This window comes from Abrus precatorius, unplaced genomic scaffold (assembly GCF_003935025.1).
Source record: "Abrus precatorius isolate BTA unplaced genomic scaffold, Abrus_2018 Scaffold9, whole genome shotgun sequence".
NCBI classification, from domain to species: Eukaryota; Viridiplantae; Streptophyta; class Magnoliopsida; order Fabales; family Fabaceae; genus Abrus; species Abrus precatorius.
The window spans coordinates 18838686-18856213 of NW_020874439.1; the positions used below are offsets into that span (position 1 = coordinate 18838686).

At 32.4% G+C, this 17528-nt stretch overlaps 2 protein-coding genes across 2 annotated transcripts in view; both read left to right on the forward strand.

Moving 5' to 3' along the window:
- The first annotated feature begins 5303 nt into the window (after window positions 1–5303).
- Window positions 5304–8588, forward strand: LOC113851343 (protein trichome birefringence-like 3). The gene is made up of 6 exons (XM_027481805.1): window positions 5304–5498; window positions 6045–6285; window positions 6657–6825; window positions 7543–7742; window positions 8025–8183; window positions 8258–8588. The coding sequence occupies exons 1-6, from the start codon at window positions 5348–5350 to the stop codon at window positions 8586–8588; spliced, it is 1251 nt and encodes a 416-aa protein (XP_027337606.1). The 5' UTR covers window positions 5304–5347.
- Window positions 8589–16355: 7767 nt separating this feature from the next.
- Window positions 16356–17528, forward strand: part of LOC113850478 (ATP synthase subunit alpha, mitochondrial) — a 5929-nt gene continuing 4756 nt past the window's right edge. Inside the window, exon 1 of the mRNA XM_027481039.1 lies at window positions 16356–17528. This exon is cut by the window's right edge and continues 4756 nt beyond it. The gene's annotated coding sequence lies outside the window, so the exon portion shown is untranslated.

Here is a 17528-nt window from a genome sequence, read left to right on the forward strand (position 1 = left end):
TGATGGATTCAATGTATTGACATGCGTATATGCTTAGAAGAAAAAAGAAAAAGAATGCAATAAATGTGATGGTGTTAGAGAGTGAAATAAAGTAAGTATAAGTAAAATATTGGAGTTATTTTTAAAACTGAATTCTACAGTTGCAAGTGAGGGAAGAATTCAAAATTATAAAATTATTTTTTAAAAATTAATTTTGTTCAACAACAACCAGATATAAATAAAAAATAATAATTTATATTTTATTTAATTAAAAATGCATTATATATGAGTTGTAATTAATTGACACTGATATTAAACTTAGGAAAATGTATTGCTTTAAGATTTCATAAAATTTTAAAAGATTTTTTTTAAGTAAAAAAATCTGTTGGTATTTAATTAAAATTTTATATTACTTAAAAATAATTTAGTGGTATTCAATCTGAATTTTCAAGATTTTTTAAAGATTTCATTAAAATTTATTAATATTCATTTGAGAATTTTTACAACTTAAAAATAATTCATTGGTATTAAAAGAATATAAGTATTTTAAAGGATGGTTATATTAGAGGAATTTTGAAGGACTTTTTAATAGTATCTATAAATACCAAATTCATTAAACAATCTCATTCAAACCCATCATATTTTGGATGATTGTTTGAAGTAACTTTTCAAGTGCTTCAAGAATTTTTGGGTGAGTTTTTCATTTTTATTTTTTTTATGTTCTTGTCTTCTCCATTTTTATTTTTATTTTGGTTAATAATATTGCACTACTACTCATATATAATACTGTACTACTGTTCTCATTTCATTCCCTTATTTAGTGAAAACGTAAATGACAGTGTCATTGACTTGCTCTATTTTGTTCCTCAAATATATAATACAGAAAACGCTTGAAATTTCAACTTATAAGTAGTAATTTTTTTATGACATGCATCAAAAAAAGAGGAAGGTGAAAGCTAAAATTGATATCATGATCTCTACAATCAACTGTAGATCTTCAAATAGTTAACTAATACCTTTAACTATTGAGTTTGAGATATTTATCTATACTATAGAGTATTTTTTTTAATTGAATAAATGAATGTTTAAATATCTAAAATATAGAAATAATAATGTATCTATATATATATATATATATATATATAGCGATTAAGCCTTTTATGGGGCTATAGTATTGTTTTTAATTATATAAATACCTATTAGGTGAGATATAAATTTAATAAATATTTTTATCCATAATTATTTATATAACTAGTTTCCAACATATGTTGTTTTAGTAATTCAAATAGGAGATTCACAAGAAAATAATAAAGGGAAGGGAAAAGAGAAAGAAAACTATGAAACTTAGACTAAAAAGAATTCTGATAAACTGTTACAGTTGATAGTGGATGCTATAAAAAGTAGACTGTGTGATGCTAATGGGTCAATTGACAAACTAAATGTGGAGAGAGTCATCCTTCTTCGTCTCAATGCTAAAATTAAATTTCCTAAAATGTATAATTATTCCTTGAGTCGAATGAAGTGATTTAAGAAATAATATAATAATATGTCAACACTTATGCACAACAACTCTGACTTTGAATGAGACCCAATTACAAAGACATTAACTGCTAGTGATAAAGTATGTAAAGAGTTTTTAAAGGTGAGATTACTTCGTAATCTTTTAAATATATTAATAGTTTAAAAGTTTAGTGCATTATATTATTTTCAATATATTAATAATGAATTTTTTTTTCTAGTCTGACCCAATTCGCAAAAATCTTCGAGAAAAAAGTATGGTTGATTATGAGAATTTGAATATTTTTGTTGGGGGTGGAACTGTTAATGGGCACACTTCCATGTTAGTAGACCCTAATGATACTTGGTATTTTTAAATCAAGATTCACAGTTTTTAAGTCAACACTTTTATTTTTATTTAAGACACAGGTAGAACTTGTGTTAGCATATACATCACTACATAACTTTCTTCGCAAATAATGTCGTTCTGATGAATTTCTAATTGAACCGATAGACGAACCTTTATCTTTAACATTACCATTTAATGAAAATCATAATTTTGAACCTATTATTCAAACTCAAGAGTAGGAGCGAAAAGAAGCTAATGCTTGGAGGACTAATATAGCTATAGATATGTGGGTGAATGATATTTAGAAATATATGATATTATGAAGAATTATTATTATTATTTATTCAGACATTGTTATTTTTTATTATTTTGTCCTTTGACTCTTTTTAATTTTAAATGTATGAAAAAAAATCTTGAACTCTTTATGTCAAATATTCACGAAATTTTACAACCGTAGAATCCATTAAAATTCTGACTTAAAAATGTTGCATAATACATTAAAATCTTAATTTTAAAGTTTTGTAGAATCATGCAAAGTCTTTTAAAATTCGCAAAACTTTTTTTAACTAAAAAAGTACTTTAAAATCTTAATCCAATACATCTTCCTTAAACACTTATACCACTTAAATTTTTTTTTTATAGAATATAAAATTAACTAATTCAACCGTTAAATTATCTTATATAATCTTCGTGATTATGTATATTAAATTTTACATAATTTAAATATTTGTAAATATGTTATTCACAATTTAATATTTACTTTTATTTTTAAAAGTATATTATCAGTTAAAATAAAGTAATGTAACGAAGTATTTATTAATTTATTTTATATAAAAATTTATAAAATTGATATATTTAATAAATGCTTTTAAACTAACAGTTGTGTAATTAATCTCTGAATTTAGATCCTCTCAATTCAAAAATAACTAGAAAGGAGTGTAGTTTTAATTTAATCATTCAAATATTTTATTTAATAAAATTAATATAATATTAATAAAAATTTAAGAGATAAGATGCTTTGCAGGGAAAATGTTACCGTAAAAATATTTAAATTAGTATTTAGTGTCATCGAATTTTTTTTATAGATACTCGCTCTATGTAATTAAATAGATTATGTGTAATTTCTTGATTTGTCAATGCCTTTAAACCAAAATTCACACGTTACAATATAAAAGTTTAAATATGAGAAAATATAAATGCAATGCAATAAAAGCATATTTTAAATCTAGCAAAAAAATTACATTTTTTGTATGAGAATAAATTTAGAGAAAGAGAGGAATAATTATCACCGGTATAAGTTAGAAATAATCATCAGTGTGCTGAACTTGGTACCAAAATCCGCTAATTTTAATTATACCAAAACAAAACAAAATCCTCTAATTTTATATATGAATCAATCATTTGATACTAATATTAAATTTAGATATTACATAATTTAATATTTTTTATAAAATATAAAATTTACTTATGGAACTATTAAATCACTTAATATTACTTTTTACAATTATGTTGTATCAATTTTTTCATAATTTGAATATTTATAAGTATACTATTCAATAATTAATATTTATTTATATTTAATAACATATTTTATGTCAAAATAAAGTAATATAATAAAATATTTTTTAATTTTAATTTTATAAAATTTTATAATAATTTACATGAAAACAAATTTTAGTTGAACTAATCGTTGAATAGATAAATAATGTATTTTATATAAGCGTCTAAATTTTATATTTATTATAAGTTTTATTTAAAATATTTTGTAAGATAAATATGTTTTCATGAGATTTTTTTAATTATATTTTATTTAGTTTTTGTCTTAAAAAATTATTAACTTTAATTAAATTATATATTTTTTTATTTATTTTAGTATAAGCAATACGGCTGATCTAGTGGCTGTCAGAATGTCACATCCATCGCAATTTTAGAAATGTTGTTGGTTTTAAATTAAATTTAAAAATAATAATTACATATTTTTTAGAAAAAGGTTGAAATAAATATTATTTGATATTTTAAAAATAAGTTGAATTACATACTACTATATTAACTTATAAGGTCAACATAATCTATTTTTTCCCCTTTTTTATCTTACATAAAATATATAAATCATCTGCTGAAGTAGCTAAAATCGGTGTTTTAAAATTAATGCCTTTGATTATGCGGCGGGGTTTGAATGCTCCATTTCTCATTTTTCCCCCCAAAATTTCTAACTCAATTGTGTAAAATTAAGTTCATAAAAAGTTCAAAGGAGTAGCAAAAAGGTTACATGTTTCAGATAGAATTCCTCAAATAAAAAAATTTGTTGTGGGAAAACTCAAATTAGACCAAAAAAATGTTATGTAAAAGATAATATATCTTCATTAATTGAGCACCATGTACCAGTTGGTATGAACAAATTATGAGGGTTAACAAGTCTTCCAATAATAATTCATAATTCTCACAAGTGGGTGGATAAATGCATAGCTTCCAGTTAGGGTGACAAAAGGTGAGGAGTGCAAGATTTCATGAAGTCACTCATTTACCTCCGCTATACTTCAGCTAAGTTCATTCACAACCAATGCCTAGGATTCAACTTCACTCATACTCAAAAAAGAAAAAGAGGTAAAAACAAAAAAAACAAAAAACAAAAGTTACTTGGGAAGCATGAACTAGTGAGTTTAGAAGTAAAATTAAGTTCATTAAACTAAAGGTAAAGGAGTGAAGTCTTTGAAACACAAAAAATAAAAAAAAAAAATTATAATGCAAGGACTAAAATAAAGAACTTACAAAAATATATAGACAAAAAAAATATTTAAACCTTTATAAAAAAAATTTCATTGTTGAATATTTTTTGAAAATTAAAATTAATAAATATTACTTAAAAAATTAACAAATTCTCAACAGAGTTTAAATAAATTGACTTTATTATTAATTTTTAAAAATATCAAATAAAGTTTATTACGATAATTTAGTAAATAAGTTTGTGTCATAAAAAAAATTAAAATTTAAACTTCAAATGAAATAATAATTTTAACAAACTTTATTTGATTAACTTAAAAAAATCTAACCATAAAATTGGCTAAAAGTCTAGATATTAATATAGCAGCCCTGATTATTGACCAACATCTACTTGCCTTGTGAACAAATGTGTTATGCACTCACTTTTAGCACAAATCATATTGAAGAAAGATTAACATTACAACCCTTCCAATAACATTTCAGTGTTACATGTTTCACACAGGAAATGTAAAGAACATAGCAACTGAATAAATGCATAGCTTCCAGACTTGCAGTAGCAGGGACAAAAGATGAGGAACACAAGATGTTTCACTTTTCAAGGCAATTATTTACCTCTATTATACTTCAGCTAAGTTTATTCTTGACCAATTCCTATGATTCAACTTCACTCACACTCAAAAAATACATGTACTATTTCCCCTACACCCTCCCTAAGATTTGTCCTTTGCATCAATTAAAACTTTTTCAACTACATTTAAGCTTCAATTCTCTCATCCCCATCATCAGGATCACATAGGAACAATGAAGCCTCCCAGAGGAAAGTTTCCTATCACCAAAATTTGTGTCCTTCTATTCATAGCCATCTTCTATGCAGAGAGATTCTCTTTCTTTTCTTCCTCTTCCATTTTCAATTTCAAACCTCCTAATAAAAGCATTATCAAGGCTAAGTCCAGTAAGTCCTCATTTTCCCTTTACTTTATACATAAAAGAATTTCTATAATTGTAAGATGAAAATAAATAAAAATTCCAAATTTAGTCATTATTAAAATTTTATTATTTATTTAATTTTTATAACAAGAGCTAATGACACATTATAAGAACTTATGTGTAATATTTTTTTTATTAAAAATAAAAATATCATAGAATCCAATTATTAATAACATTGAATAGTATAACTCTCCGAAAAATAATTTTCTAATTAATTTTATTTTTTAAAATAATAGTCATTTTATAATTTTAAAGTAGAATTAATTTTTTTTCTTAAGACAATAATAATCTCAAAATCCGTTTTTTATCTTTTCTCTATTCATTTATTGCATTAACAAATTTTAAAATTGGTATAATAAAAAATTTCATAATATTTTTAGTTGAAACAAAATAATTAAACACATTTCTTTGTTCTTGTTTCAATTATTTAAACATTTTTTGAATCGTTTTTTATTTACCAACCTGGGTATTTTACTATAATGCATCAATGATATCTCATGCAAACTAACAGATGATGTAAAGACACAAGAGGAGATTATAAATGGTTCATGGTTTGATGGTGGATTCGATTTTGACCCAGAAGAGTGTGATGTTACAAATGGAAAATGGGTGTTTAACAGTTCAATAAAGTCTTTGTACTCAGACACAAGCTGTCCATACATAAGTAGACCATATTCTTGTGTCAAGAATGGGAGGATAGATTCTTACTACCTTCATTGGGAATGGCACCCAGAAGATTGCACCTTGCCCCGGTTGGTCTCATTCTTCATGTTATAGCAACACATTCTTTAATATACTCTTAAGCATCGAGACTACATTTTTTATTTTTGTAAAGTTACATCATACGTTTTTTTGTCTTAAAGTCATGAGTGTTTCTTATACAGTGACATGTGTCAAGAGTTCTCACATTAAACCAAATTATATTAATATTAATCTTACTTTTAATTAATTTTTAAATAAAATAGATTTTTACTTTTCATAATTTCAGTAATTAATGTTTACATTTCTTCAATTAATATTAAATATAATAACATATTTATAAATCATCATTAAAATAATTTTTGAAATTTTTAAAGTTAATAATTTAAACATCTCAAATTCTAAAGTGATGTACGTTTCTCAGATTTAATCCAGAACTAGCTCTCAAAAAGCTTAAAGGAAAGAGGTTGTTGTTTGTGGGGGATTCACTGCAAAAAAGCCAATGGGAATCCTTTGTCTGTATGGTTGAATGGATCATACCTCAAAAGCAAAAGTCTATGACACGAGGAATTCATTCAGTCTTCAAAGCCAAGGTACTCATAGGATAAACATTAAATATTATATTCAAGCATTTATAATTTAAACATATGGTTTCCTGGTTCTGGATCGTTTAGCTTCAAAATAAATAAATATAGAATCAGCTTTGTTATCTTTAATAAAATGATATTTTAACCTATGACTACTATATAATTAAATTGATTATTTTATCCAATACCCAAATGCATAAACGACCATATCAAAAATAGTTTAAGAATAAGACTAAAAAGTGTCCTAATTGTCATGGTTAAATAGTATTTATTATTTGAAATTTTTCGTGTGAATTAAATATTAAACACTTACTATTTATTTGATCATTTTTACTTTTAATTTCTTAAATAATATCGAAAAAAAAGTTGTGTTCAAATTTCATATTTTAAAATGCTTCTTGGATACCCTTCCAATACCATGGATCAACAGCGTGTCAAGCTACTATTTATTTATTTATGTTTTGAAATTTATGCCAATATTATTTCACAATAGTAGGACCAAAATTTCTATTTGCATTATGCCTACAATAATTAAAAAGAATAGTACATATGGGCATCTAATTCGATGTCCATATCTTTAATTTTTCTCATCAACCATGAAATGGCCTAACTATAATTTTTTGTGTATGATGTCTTATGGTATTTTTATATGTTTTTAAAATGATAATTTATAGTTTTAATTTTTTGAAAACTCAAGCTAATTATTATTTTACCTTCATATAGGAATATAATGCTACCATAGAATTTTATTGGGCCCCAATGCTTGTGGAGTCCAATACTGAGTTCTTTACCATAAGGGATCCCAAGAAGCAGATAGTAAAAGTTGATTCGATCATGGATCGTGCCAAAAACTGGATGGGAGTGGATATCCTTATTTTCAATACCTATGTCTGGTGGATGAGTGATATTAAGATTAAAGCACTGTAAGTCCTCTCCAATTTGAACCTAGCTGTTGCATGCTACCTAAAATAAATTAGAGTAAACTGTATCCACACATTACTTAAAATTTAACAAAATTCTGTTCATTAAACCTTCAAATATGTAAAGCATAGTTTGCTCTTTAAACAATCTAATGGAACGTCAATGTCCATGTCAAATTCATCTATTTGCTTCGAAATAATTTTGATTCATCAAAACTCAGTAAATTGCACATTTAATCTTTAACCAAGAGGAAGAAAATGGTGTCTAATCTAGCTTGGTTCCAGATGGGGTTCATTTGGCAATGGAGAAGAAGGTTACGAAGAATTGGATGCACAAGTTGCTTACAACTTGGCTTTGAGGACATGGGCCAACTGGGTTGACTCAAATATCAATCCAAACAAAACACGGGTCTTCTTCACAACTATGTCCCCAACACACACAAGGTCTCTCTTAAGAAAATTATAATTCAAACTAAAAAAAACTGGGTTGCTTACAAATTAATGTGTGATGTTTTCAGAAGCGCGGATTGGGGCAACAAAGATGGAGTGAAATGTTTCAATGAGACAAAGCCAATAATGAAAAAGAATCATTGGGGAAGTGGTTCTAATAAGGGTATGATGAGTGTGGTGGAAAATGTAGTGAAGAAAATGAAGGTTCGAGTGAGTTTTATCAACATTACACAAATCTCAGAGTACAGGATTGATGCTCATTCCTCTGTTTACACTGAATCTGAGGGAAAGTTGTTAACCCAAGAGGAAAAGGCTAACCCACGAAATGCAGATTGCATACATTGGTGTTTGCCTGGAATTCCAGATACTTGGAATCAAATATTTTTGGCAAAGCTATAACAAATATAAGACGATATATATAAATTTGTCTTTTATATTTTCCTCTCACGGCGCTGACTTAAATAATTTTTAAATAAAAAATTTAAAAATTATTATTTAAAGGTTAAATAAATATTTTCAAAATTCTAATGAATATACACAGTTAATTTAAGATAATTATTATTTAAACATTGTAGAATACTAATACATTATCTTGCTTTTGGTTTATTTGATGCATACAAAATAGGGATTTTTAAACTCCATTATGAAGCACTTGTGATCAAGACGGTAATTTCCGGCGACACATATATAATGATAACTTTGGAGTTAAACTAGCAAGGGAAGCAAACCTTAAAAATTCTTTAAACTAAAAGGACTAAGCTGCCATTTCCTCCATCATTTATTGTTATAACTATACTAAATTTAGTAATTAAGTCTTTACCAATAAACATGGAAAATGTTCTTTTAGTACGTGTTAATTTGCAAGCGAAAAGTGTTGCATCAGATGCTATTTATCCAATGTGTGCTACTAATACCAGATTACCAGTGTTCAAAGGTGACTCATATTTAGTTGGCATCAGAAAATGGTATGTTGTGGGTCATATATTGTATTAGGTACAATAGATGGATGTGAAACATTGTATTTGAAAAATAAATTCGATTTGTTTGCAGAAAATACAACGTGAAAAATATTTATCCCACTTAACCATTGATGATGACATTACACACACATGATCCCCACCCCACTGCATGCTGGATTTTACAAGGTCAATTTTGATGCATCATTGCATGAACAAGAGAGAATCAAATTTGGCATGCTTTATGCCTGATTTTAGTGCAAATTTGGCATGCTTTATGCCTGATTTTAGTGCAAATTGGCAGCAAAATCTAATAGATGGTACATTACCAAATAATAATAATCTAATAGACTACTCAATTTCAAAAATTAAGGTAGATGAACTTTTGAGGGTAAACTGTATGACTAGAGATTTAAGTTTAGAATATTATTTTAGTAGCTAAGATAAAATCAAAATGAATATGATAAAAGAGGAGGATAAGATAAAAGTACAATAAACTTTTATCATATTTAATATTTAATATATATTTGATAGATATAATATAAATACATCAAAAATGATAAAATTATTTTTTTCTGCATCTAGTAAATTAAATTTTAATTTTTTTACGCAGTATAAATTATTTATTTTTAATTTATAGATTTATATATTTTTAATATTTTTAAATATATGAAAATAGACAGGAGTGAGAGGACAAACTATATAAAGAGTATTTTAAAAAAATCATTTGTTATTCTTTTGTTCTTCTAACACATTTATATTCCGATGAATTATATTAACTACGTTGATTTAACAAGATAGAATATGTAACATGATAAATTAATATTATTTCTATTACTTTAACAAATACTTTTCCGAAACCAATTCACACTAGTTGAGAATAGCAAAAAATTTTATTTAATTTTTTAATTTTATTTAAATAATAAATTTTATTTTCTAAATCGCCTTTCATGATATTTTAAGGATTTAAGTAAATTCCATTTAAGTAAAGAGTATTTTAGAAATAATTTCATTAAATAAACTAAAATTAATTAATATTTATATTTGCTTATATTTAAGTCTATAAGAGTACTTAATTAATAAAATATATGATATGATATTTTATCTTATCTACACTTATCATGATCTTTACAAATTAATTACACAAAGTTCTATAAAAAAAATAGACATCATATATATTTAGCAAAATAATTTTTAAATGTAGTTAGTTGGTCATAGTTTTTTATTTTTAAAGAAAAAATCGTTACCTTTTATATAATCAAATCAAACATTGTTTCTAATTACGTATATATAAATAAATTTAAATTTGACTCGAGTAATTTACTTTAAAATAAAAGAAAAGAAAAGTCACGAGTTATAATTATTGATTGAGAAATGCATAATTAAAATTGTGATTGAATATATATATATATATATATATTATAAATTATATTTTTATTTTTAAATTAATAATTTAAATATATATTTAAAAGATTGAATAGAAGTTTGATTTAATTTTTTTAAATATTAAGTATAATTTTATTTGTGATATTTTCATTTTAATATGTGTAATTTTTATTAGAGCTGCCAAAACGGACAACCTGGCCCAACCTGACATAAGTAGCGGGTTCAAATAGATTAGGCTTATTTAGTCCAAGGTAAAAATGGACTTGCATTTTTATTGCCTAAGCCTATCTCTATGTGGGTTATGGAGAATGAGGAAGAAAACCATAGGAACTTTTTCGTGCTCTTTCGCTCCTTGTTTGCGGAGCGGTATACCGGAAAACAAAGAAAAATGATCTGGTCGACCCAATCATTCTATTTCGACACATTGGGCTATGGGACTTGAACCTAATTCTTCCACGACCCCCATTCTCTCTTAAATAAAGCTCGCCCACTCGTCTTCGCATGCTGGAGCTTTCCCCTTTCGATTAGATAAGAATGGTCGACCTTTGTTTACAGAGCGTGTTCGACTCGCATGTGTTAAGCATATAGTGGAAGTAGCATGATGGGAGCTTCTTTGCGCTTAGGGCACCACCTATAAGCTTCAACCTTCTCTATTCTATCTAAGTAAGAGGAGAGAGCACGTAAGACTTTCTTTGATACGATATTTCTTCTCTTATTTTTTTTATAGTTAAGATCACCTTTCATACCAAAAAGCTCCTTATATACGAAAGCACCAATGATAGAAGTAGAGAATGCGATCCTTCTTCTGAAAATCATCTGCAGAGCCAAATCCCTTTATCCCCTCTCTCAATCCCTTCTTTCTGTTTTTTGTTTGCAACGCCCGAACCCCCTGTGTTAAGCATAATGAATTACCCCCCTAAGAGCTGATTCGAGAACTGTAAGATCAGTCAAGCAGGCTAGTCAAGTACTCCTGTAAGCCATAAAGCAAAGAGCGTAGCGGCTAATCTGTGCAAGAAGTCACTTCCTCCCTTTTCTTTCTTCCCTGTGAGCCTCTGCGTAGCAGGCCTCGACACACCTCTGCAACATATGGCCTCTTCGCCATGGCGGGTATATGCTAGCTTCAGGCGGGGTAGGAAATGCTTCTGAAAAGATGCCTTCGGGTATCTCTTCTCCTTCATACATTCGAGAGAAGCTTTCCCCTTTAGGATTGTATATAGTTGCTCGTAATATAGGGAACCCGTCCCGCTATTCCCGAGGAAAGGCTAGATAAGATGATGGAGATTAGATAAGCTATGCGAGCTCTTATTTGCCTAAACGAAATGCTTAACACATGCTGTTCGGTGTGGGTAATTCCTTCCCTCTGTGCTCTGAAGATTGATTGAAAGTCAACCAGTCAGATGTATCAGAATAGTCATTTTCCCTTCTTTCGCTACACATTCACTGGCGGAATGATGGTTACTGAAATGACATAAGTGATCACAGAGACTAGTAGCAGGTTTGAGCGCACATTGCCAATCCAATTGTTTCCTTTTATGGATTCTTAGCTCTTGCTGTCAATTACTGATTCTTTAGCGATGTAAAGCCATCAGGCAGTAGACCGGCAAGGGAACGGCTGTCTCGGTATTCGTTCTTGAATCAGTGACTGAGAGTAAGTAAGGGCTAGTGATCAATAAAATCAGACTAGTGGGGCATCTTACTTTTTTATTTTTCGTTATTCATGCGACTTCCCCTGGCCACAAACAAACAGACCAAGAAGGACATACGTGGCATACTTATCTGAGTATGAACCCGGTGAACAAGGTAAATGTTTTCATTTCCGAAGAAGGAAAAGCATAAGAAGGAGCGTTAACCACTTGACCAATAGGTACGTTAAGAAGTCTTTGTCCACTCAAGCCCCCTTTTTTTTTCAGATAAAAAGATAAGAAAGGACAGACAGCAGGGAAGGGGATTCTTTGAAAGCCTACTACTCTTTGGCCCCTTGGCTAGCTTGCTTGCGTGGAATGAATAGGCTTGCTGACTGGCTTACCTACTTTTACTAGAAAGCATAAAGCAGAGATGCCATACTCTTCTTTCGTGCACTATGCTTAAGACATAGATTTCGAACTCAGAAAGAAAGACACAAGAGAACCGGTGTAAGGATGATGCAAGAGATGATTAATCGACGAAATCTAGACTTAAGATGAGGATATAAAGGGCGAAGAAGGATATTTTTTATACCAGAAAAGAATTTGTTCAATAGCATAGCACAATGAAATTGATGAGAGAAATTCAAATGATAAAGAAAATGAGGAAGAGACACCAAAACCACGCGAAAGTAGAACCGTGGGAATTTGGATTGAAATTTTCTAGGTACCAAAGGCCGATGAAACTATCTCACATGAGTTGATACCTTCGCCCACCGCAACTCTTGCTGCTTAAAGAAAGGTTTATTTACCTGCCTCCGCCTCTCCATTCCGATTAAACCTTCTTTGCCGACGGAGGGAGCTTCCAAGAGCTGAGAGGAGAAAGGATCTTCTGCTAATTTTCTTACTATATTATTCTATGCCAATAGCTTCTGTCCATTCTTCCTCTGCTTTTCCTTATCCTGCAATTGGATGCGCTATCCGGCCCAGTCCAACTGATCTACGAGGGTCGGGTGCTTGCTTCATCCAGTTAAGGGCATGTAGCTCCTTTGGCGGGGCTAAGAGGGTAGAGTGTTCCGCTCCTCTTCAAATCAAAGGTTCGGATGGAGCTAGCGACCACCACAGCTTATCCTCTTCTTTATTCCTTAACTTAATATGGGCTTTCTCAAATTTTTCTGCTTCATTTATCGCTTAGTCTTCTTTCTCTCTTGGGATTACTAGCGACCACGGCTAGTGACCACCGAGGCTTCTACATAGTCTTCTTATTCTTCCTCAAAGGGCTTGAGGTTTCCAGGTGCTATAACATCCACCCTGTTTTCTAAATACTTGAGAGACTGGTGACAAATAGAAGCTATAGCCTGATGCTGATGTAACCAATTCCTTCCTCTCAAAAGGTAGTATGAAGGAGCTTCATCTATCACATGAGATGTGCTTTCCCTTGTCGACTTGCCAGTGAGTGTAGAGTTTGACCTTTCTGTTCCCAATCTTATTTGGGAAGAATCATGGAAGCCATGTATGATCAATTTCTTGGAGGACAAATGCTGACGAGTAAGGTTTTATACTGCACTGTGGCTAATGCCTTCTTCAGTTAGGCAGACAGCCTGTGGCCTCTTCTATTGACCGCCCCTTCTTTCCTTATCTAATGACATAGATAGAAAAGTTAATGACATAGATTGCTTCCCCTAATATAATAAGAGAGGCCCCCTGCGTCCTTTCTTCATAGATGGAGCAATCCTCACTTGACACTCCGTCCTAGCGTAGGCGATTGAAGTAAAGCCTCTGCCTCTATCGCTTGATTGAAAGGATCAGACACTTTCCCCTACTTTTGATAGCAGAACAAATTATATTATTAAAATAAGTAAGGTAAACTTGCTTTTGCCGATTGCACTCAGATAGCTGCTTGGGCCGTCCTGGAGTGGGAATAAATTGAATTAGATGGACTGGACTTCGATGGGCTTTGTTTGGAAAGCCAGGAAAAGGTGGCTGAGGATCTGAATGCTAACATTGGGCTAACCTTCACTCCAATAGAATGGGGAAACGAGCATAAGCATATTTTGTCTACGAGCAATGGATGATAAAAAAAAGTAAATATCTGTTGTTTTTTTCACTTAAAACTTAATAAGAGGTCCCCTCCAGCTTACCCACCCTACGTTACGAAAACCACAACTACCAAGATTAGGATGAGCGAAGAGAGTGAGACCAGAATCTATGCGGAAGATCCCGCATCTTCATCTCGTCTTCTCCTGCCGATCATTTTACACTTCAACTCGTCGAGAGTCTTTTCTAAAGAAAAAAAGACTCTTTTAATTAGATAGAGAAGGGTGAGGGGCCCGCAGGTTCAAACCGGAGTGAAGTGACCCGGTTCAAACCGAAGTGACCCTTATTTGGTGGAGGTATTGGGCACGAAACGGGTCGAAAGTAGGCCTGCCTGACCGACTGGTCAAGCTATTTAAGAGTTCTTTCTTTCCTACAGGTCTACTAAATCAGCCCTCTTATCGGCTACACTTCTTAGCCTAGCCTGAGGCTAAAACAGATCGGACAACAGAAAGAAAAAGGGCCCCCTCTACCAGTCGTCTAACCGGTGCTTGTTGCTTTCGCGCCAGCAAGAAAACTCCTAAGCTCATCTCCCTCTTTATCTGTGCCATCCCTATCTTAAAGATAGGTGAGGGTTGTACATCTATAAAGATCATAGCTACCCTTCCTTCCGCCAGGGAACTCACAGAATCAACTCTGCCTTTCCCTTCTTATTGGCACTTCTGCCAGTTCATTAGCAAGAGGCAGCCGGAATGAGTCTGCTCCTCAACTTATGTAAGAATGCCACGACGATAAAGAGTGGTGGAGTTTACCTACTCCAAAGTGAAGACCAAAAAATCTATCTAAATAGCTCTGGTGGAGCTTCGTGGGGATCGTACGTCAGCCAAGGCCTTAGACCGGAGTCCCTACAGGTTCTCAGCTTCTGTTCTTTCAGAACCTCCTCGGTGCCTCTTCCTGGCTACTCCACTCCCAGTCGGGATGGGTGCCACAGCTTGTACTAGCTAATTCTTTATATATAACCTCTCTTTCCATTTGAAGGAGTCTATCCCACAGCTTAAGTCTGAAACACTACTATATCGGACGAAAATTCCCAGCCTCACTGAGTGGATCTGGTGCCCACACTGTATATAGTCCTTTTAGCTTTCTTGGAGGATGTGCCCAAGCTTCTTTTGCTAAAGCACATCTCCTGTCTGAACCCTTGACCGATTCGAAATGAACAAACCACATTTTTGAAAGAGATGATCGAGTCTGCCATCCTAGGCGGTTCTCTCGTAGCGTCTCTGCCGGCCTAAACTTTCTAAGGTTCAGGTTTGTCTGCCTATCCTAGGTGACCATCTTCGTCTACTACAACTAGGGGTGTGTGCCATAGAGTGTGGTACAGGTGTCACCAGTCCGGACAGATTTCATTTTGATTTCGTCAACTCGGAACTCATAGCAACTCCTAGCTACAACTAGAACGAACTCCAAAGCTACTAATCCAATTTTTCACTCGGGCTACTTTTCTTATCGGGCAAGTTGCCACCCGCTTGTTCAATACCCGAACTCTAGTAAGTAGCTTAATCTGTCGAGAAGAACCATCCCTACCGGATCGGACATGGTTCCAGTCTTCTCCGCTTGAGAGGGAAAGACGGCTGCTCTGTGAACAACCCTAGTTGCTGGTCCTGCTCCTGCTGCTAACTGCCACCTCTGCTCCAATACATAAAGCAGCTGAAGCTATTGATTGTAGCAGCTCCGTCCCATTCATCTTTTAAAGGACTACTTTCTGTTAAAAAGAAAAGAGCTGCTCCTCTCCGATCTAAGCCTTCTCTCTAGTCAGAAATAGCGTAAGTAAGTTAATCAGGATAGATCGACAGGCCAGCAATGGCCTTCTACTGCAGCGGGCCCACAGGCCTATGCCAATCTCTTAGGGCAGGTTCTCTTTCATCTGTCTTTCTTAGGTGTGCATCTCCATCTACTAAAAGTAAGGGTGGTTACCATACATAGATTGAGTCATTCGTAATCGATGCTTTAGCATAAACTACAGCTCTTTCATCAACTACAGCAATATCCGATGTAGCACATTCTCCCTCTTTCGCATATCCGATGCTTTGCAAGCAACCTTGGTGTCAGTATCATCACTTGAGTCATCCTAGAACAAAAGGGCCCTCAGTATCGCCTTTTATAGACTAAAGGGGTAACGAAGGCAAAGATTCATGACGGAAAGTTATAGTTATAGTTTTAGTGTGTATTGAGAGTGTTGATTACTAAAGAGGTCTATATATATTAGTAGGTATGAGTCTTCTACGACTACTGCTATAGAGGTGGCGGAGTATTTTTACTTTCAGCTCAGTGAAGTGAAAAAAGAAGCAAGGAGGAGAGTTAAGTACGAAAGGAAGACCGTCTTCTCCTTCTTTCCTTAGTCAGTAGTGACTACTAAGACTGAGCCTTAAACAGGATAGGGCGCACTAGTGCGAAAGCCGGTACTTTAGAGAAAGGCTAACTCGCATCCGTTTGATTGCTGGGAGAGGAAGTGAGACCAATAGAGCTCTGTGTAGTCCGAAATGGTCTCGCGAAGCCGGTCCCAGTAGGTGAAGATCCTTTCTGGCTGTTGAAGAAAGCTAGAACTCGAGTAAGGAGGGAGATACCGGGATCCTTTTTTCTTTCCCTTGCACTTATATAGCCTTGCACATAGTAAGCAAGCTACCTTTCTTTTCGACTCCACCATTTCTAGCATTCCTTTTTTCAGTCAAGCGCTTGAGATATAATATAGCTTTCCAAGCGGACTGAAGAAGACCCTGTATGGGTTGAGTCGGAGACACTTTCACTAAGTAAGGCGGCTAGCTAATCCACGACCAGAGGTTTTTCCTTCCTTTAGAGAGAAAGAACAGGTAGAAAGAGAGGAGATAAGAAAAAGATTCTCATCTCACGACTCGAGTCTCTCAGTGGAACTTGAACTTTCACTGGGTCAACGTTTTCGAATGAACGCTACCCGACAAGGAATTTCGCTACCTTGCGCCTGGGAGACCTTTATTTGCCGGGTTCTCTCATTCAAAACGCATTTAAGCGGTTGTGGGATCGATATCGATCCCCTCTCTGGTAGCCCTGCCCCTGTCTACAGCTATGCTATCACTGATAAGGTAAAGGTCGATCGCATCCTGATCCTGCCCATTCCTTTAGTTCGCTCTCAATGGGAAATTCTTATTATAGTAAAACAAAGCCAGTGAATGTTCCGGTAATGTAAAGACAAGACCAAAGTCTTGGCCCAAACGGGCTATAGAGGGAAGCATAGCAGGAAAGGGGAAAGATCAATAGAAAAGGGAAGGCTAGATGGAATTGAGTTGTGGCGCAGCTAACATAACACA

Bases quoted from the DNA above. Each gene is read 5' to 3' on its own strand.
- LOC113851343 (XM_027481805.1), top strand. From the start codon at position 5,348: ATGAAGCCTCCCAGAGGAAAGTTTCCTATCACCAAAATTTGTGTCCTT. The intron at 6,826-7,542 runs GTACTCATAGGA...ACCTTCATATAG, and splicing joins ATTCAGTCTTCAAAGCCAAG to GAATATAATGCTACCATAGA. The intron at 7,743-8,024 runs GTAAGTCCTCTC...GCTTGGTTCCAG, and splicing joins GATATTAAGATTAAAGCACT to ATGGGGTTCATTTGGCAATG.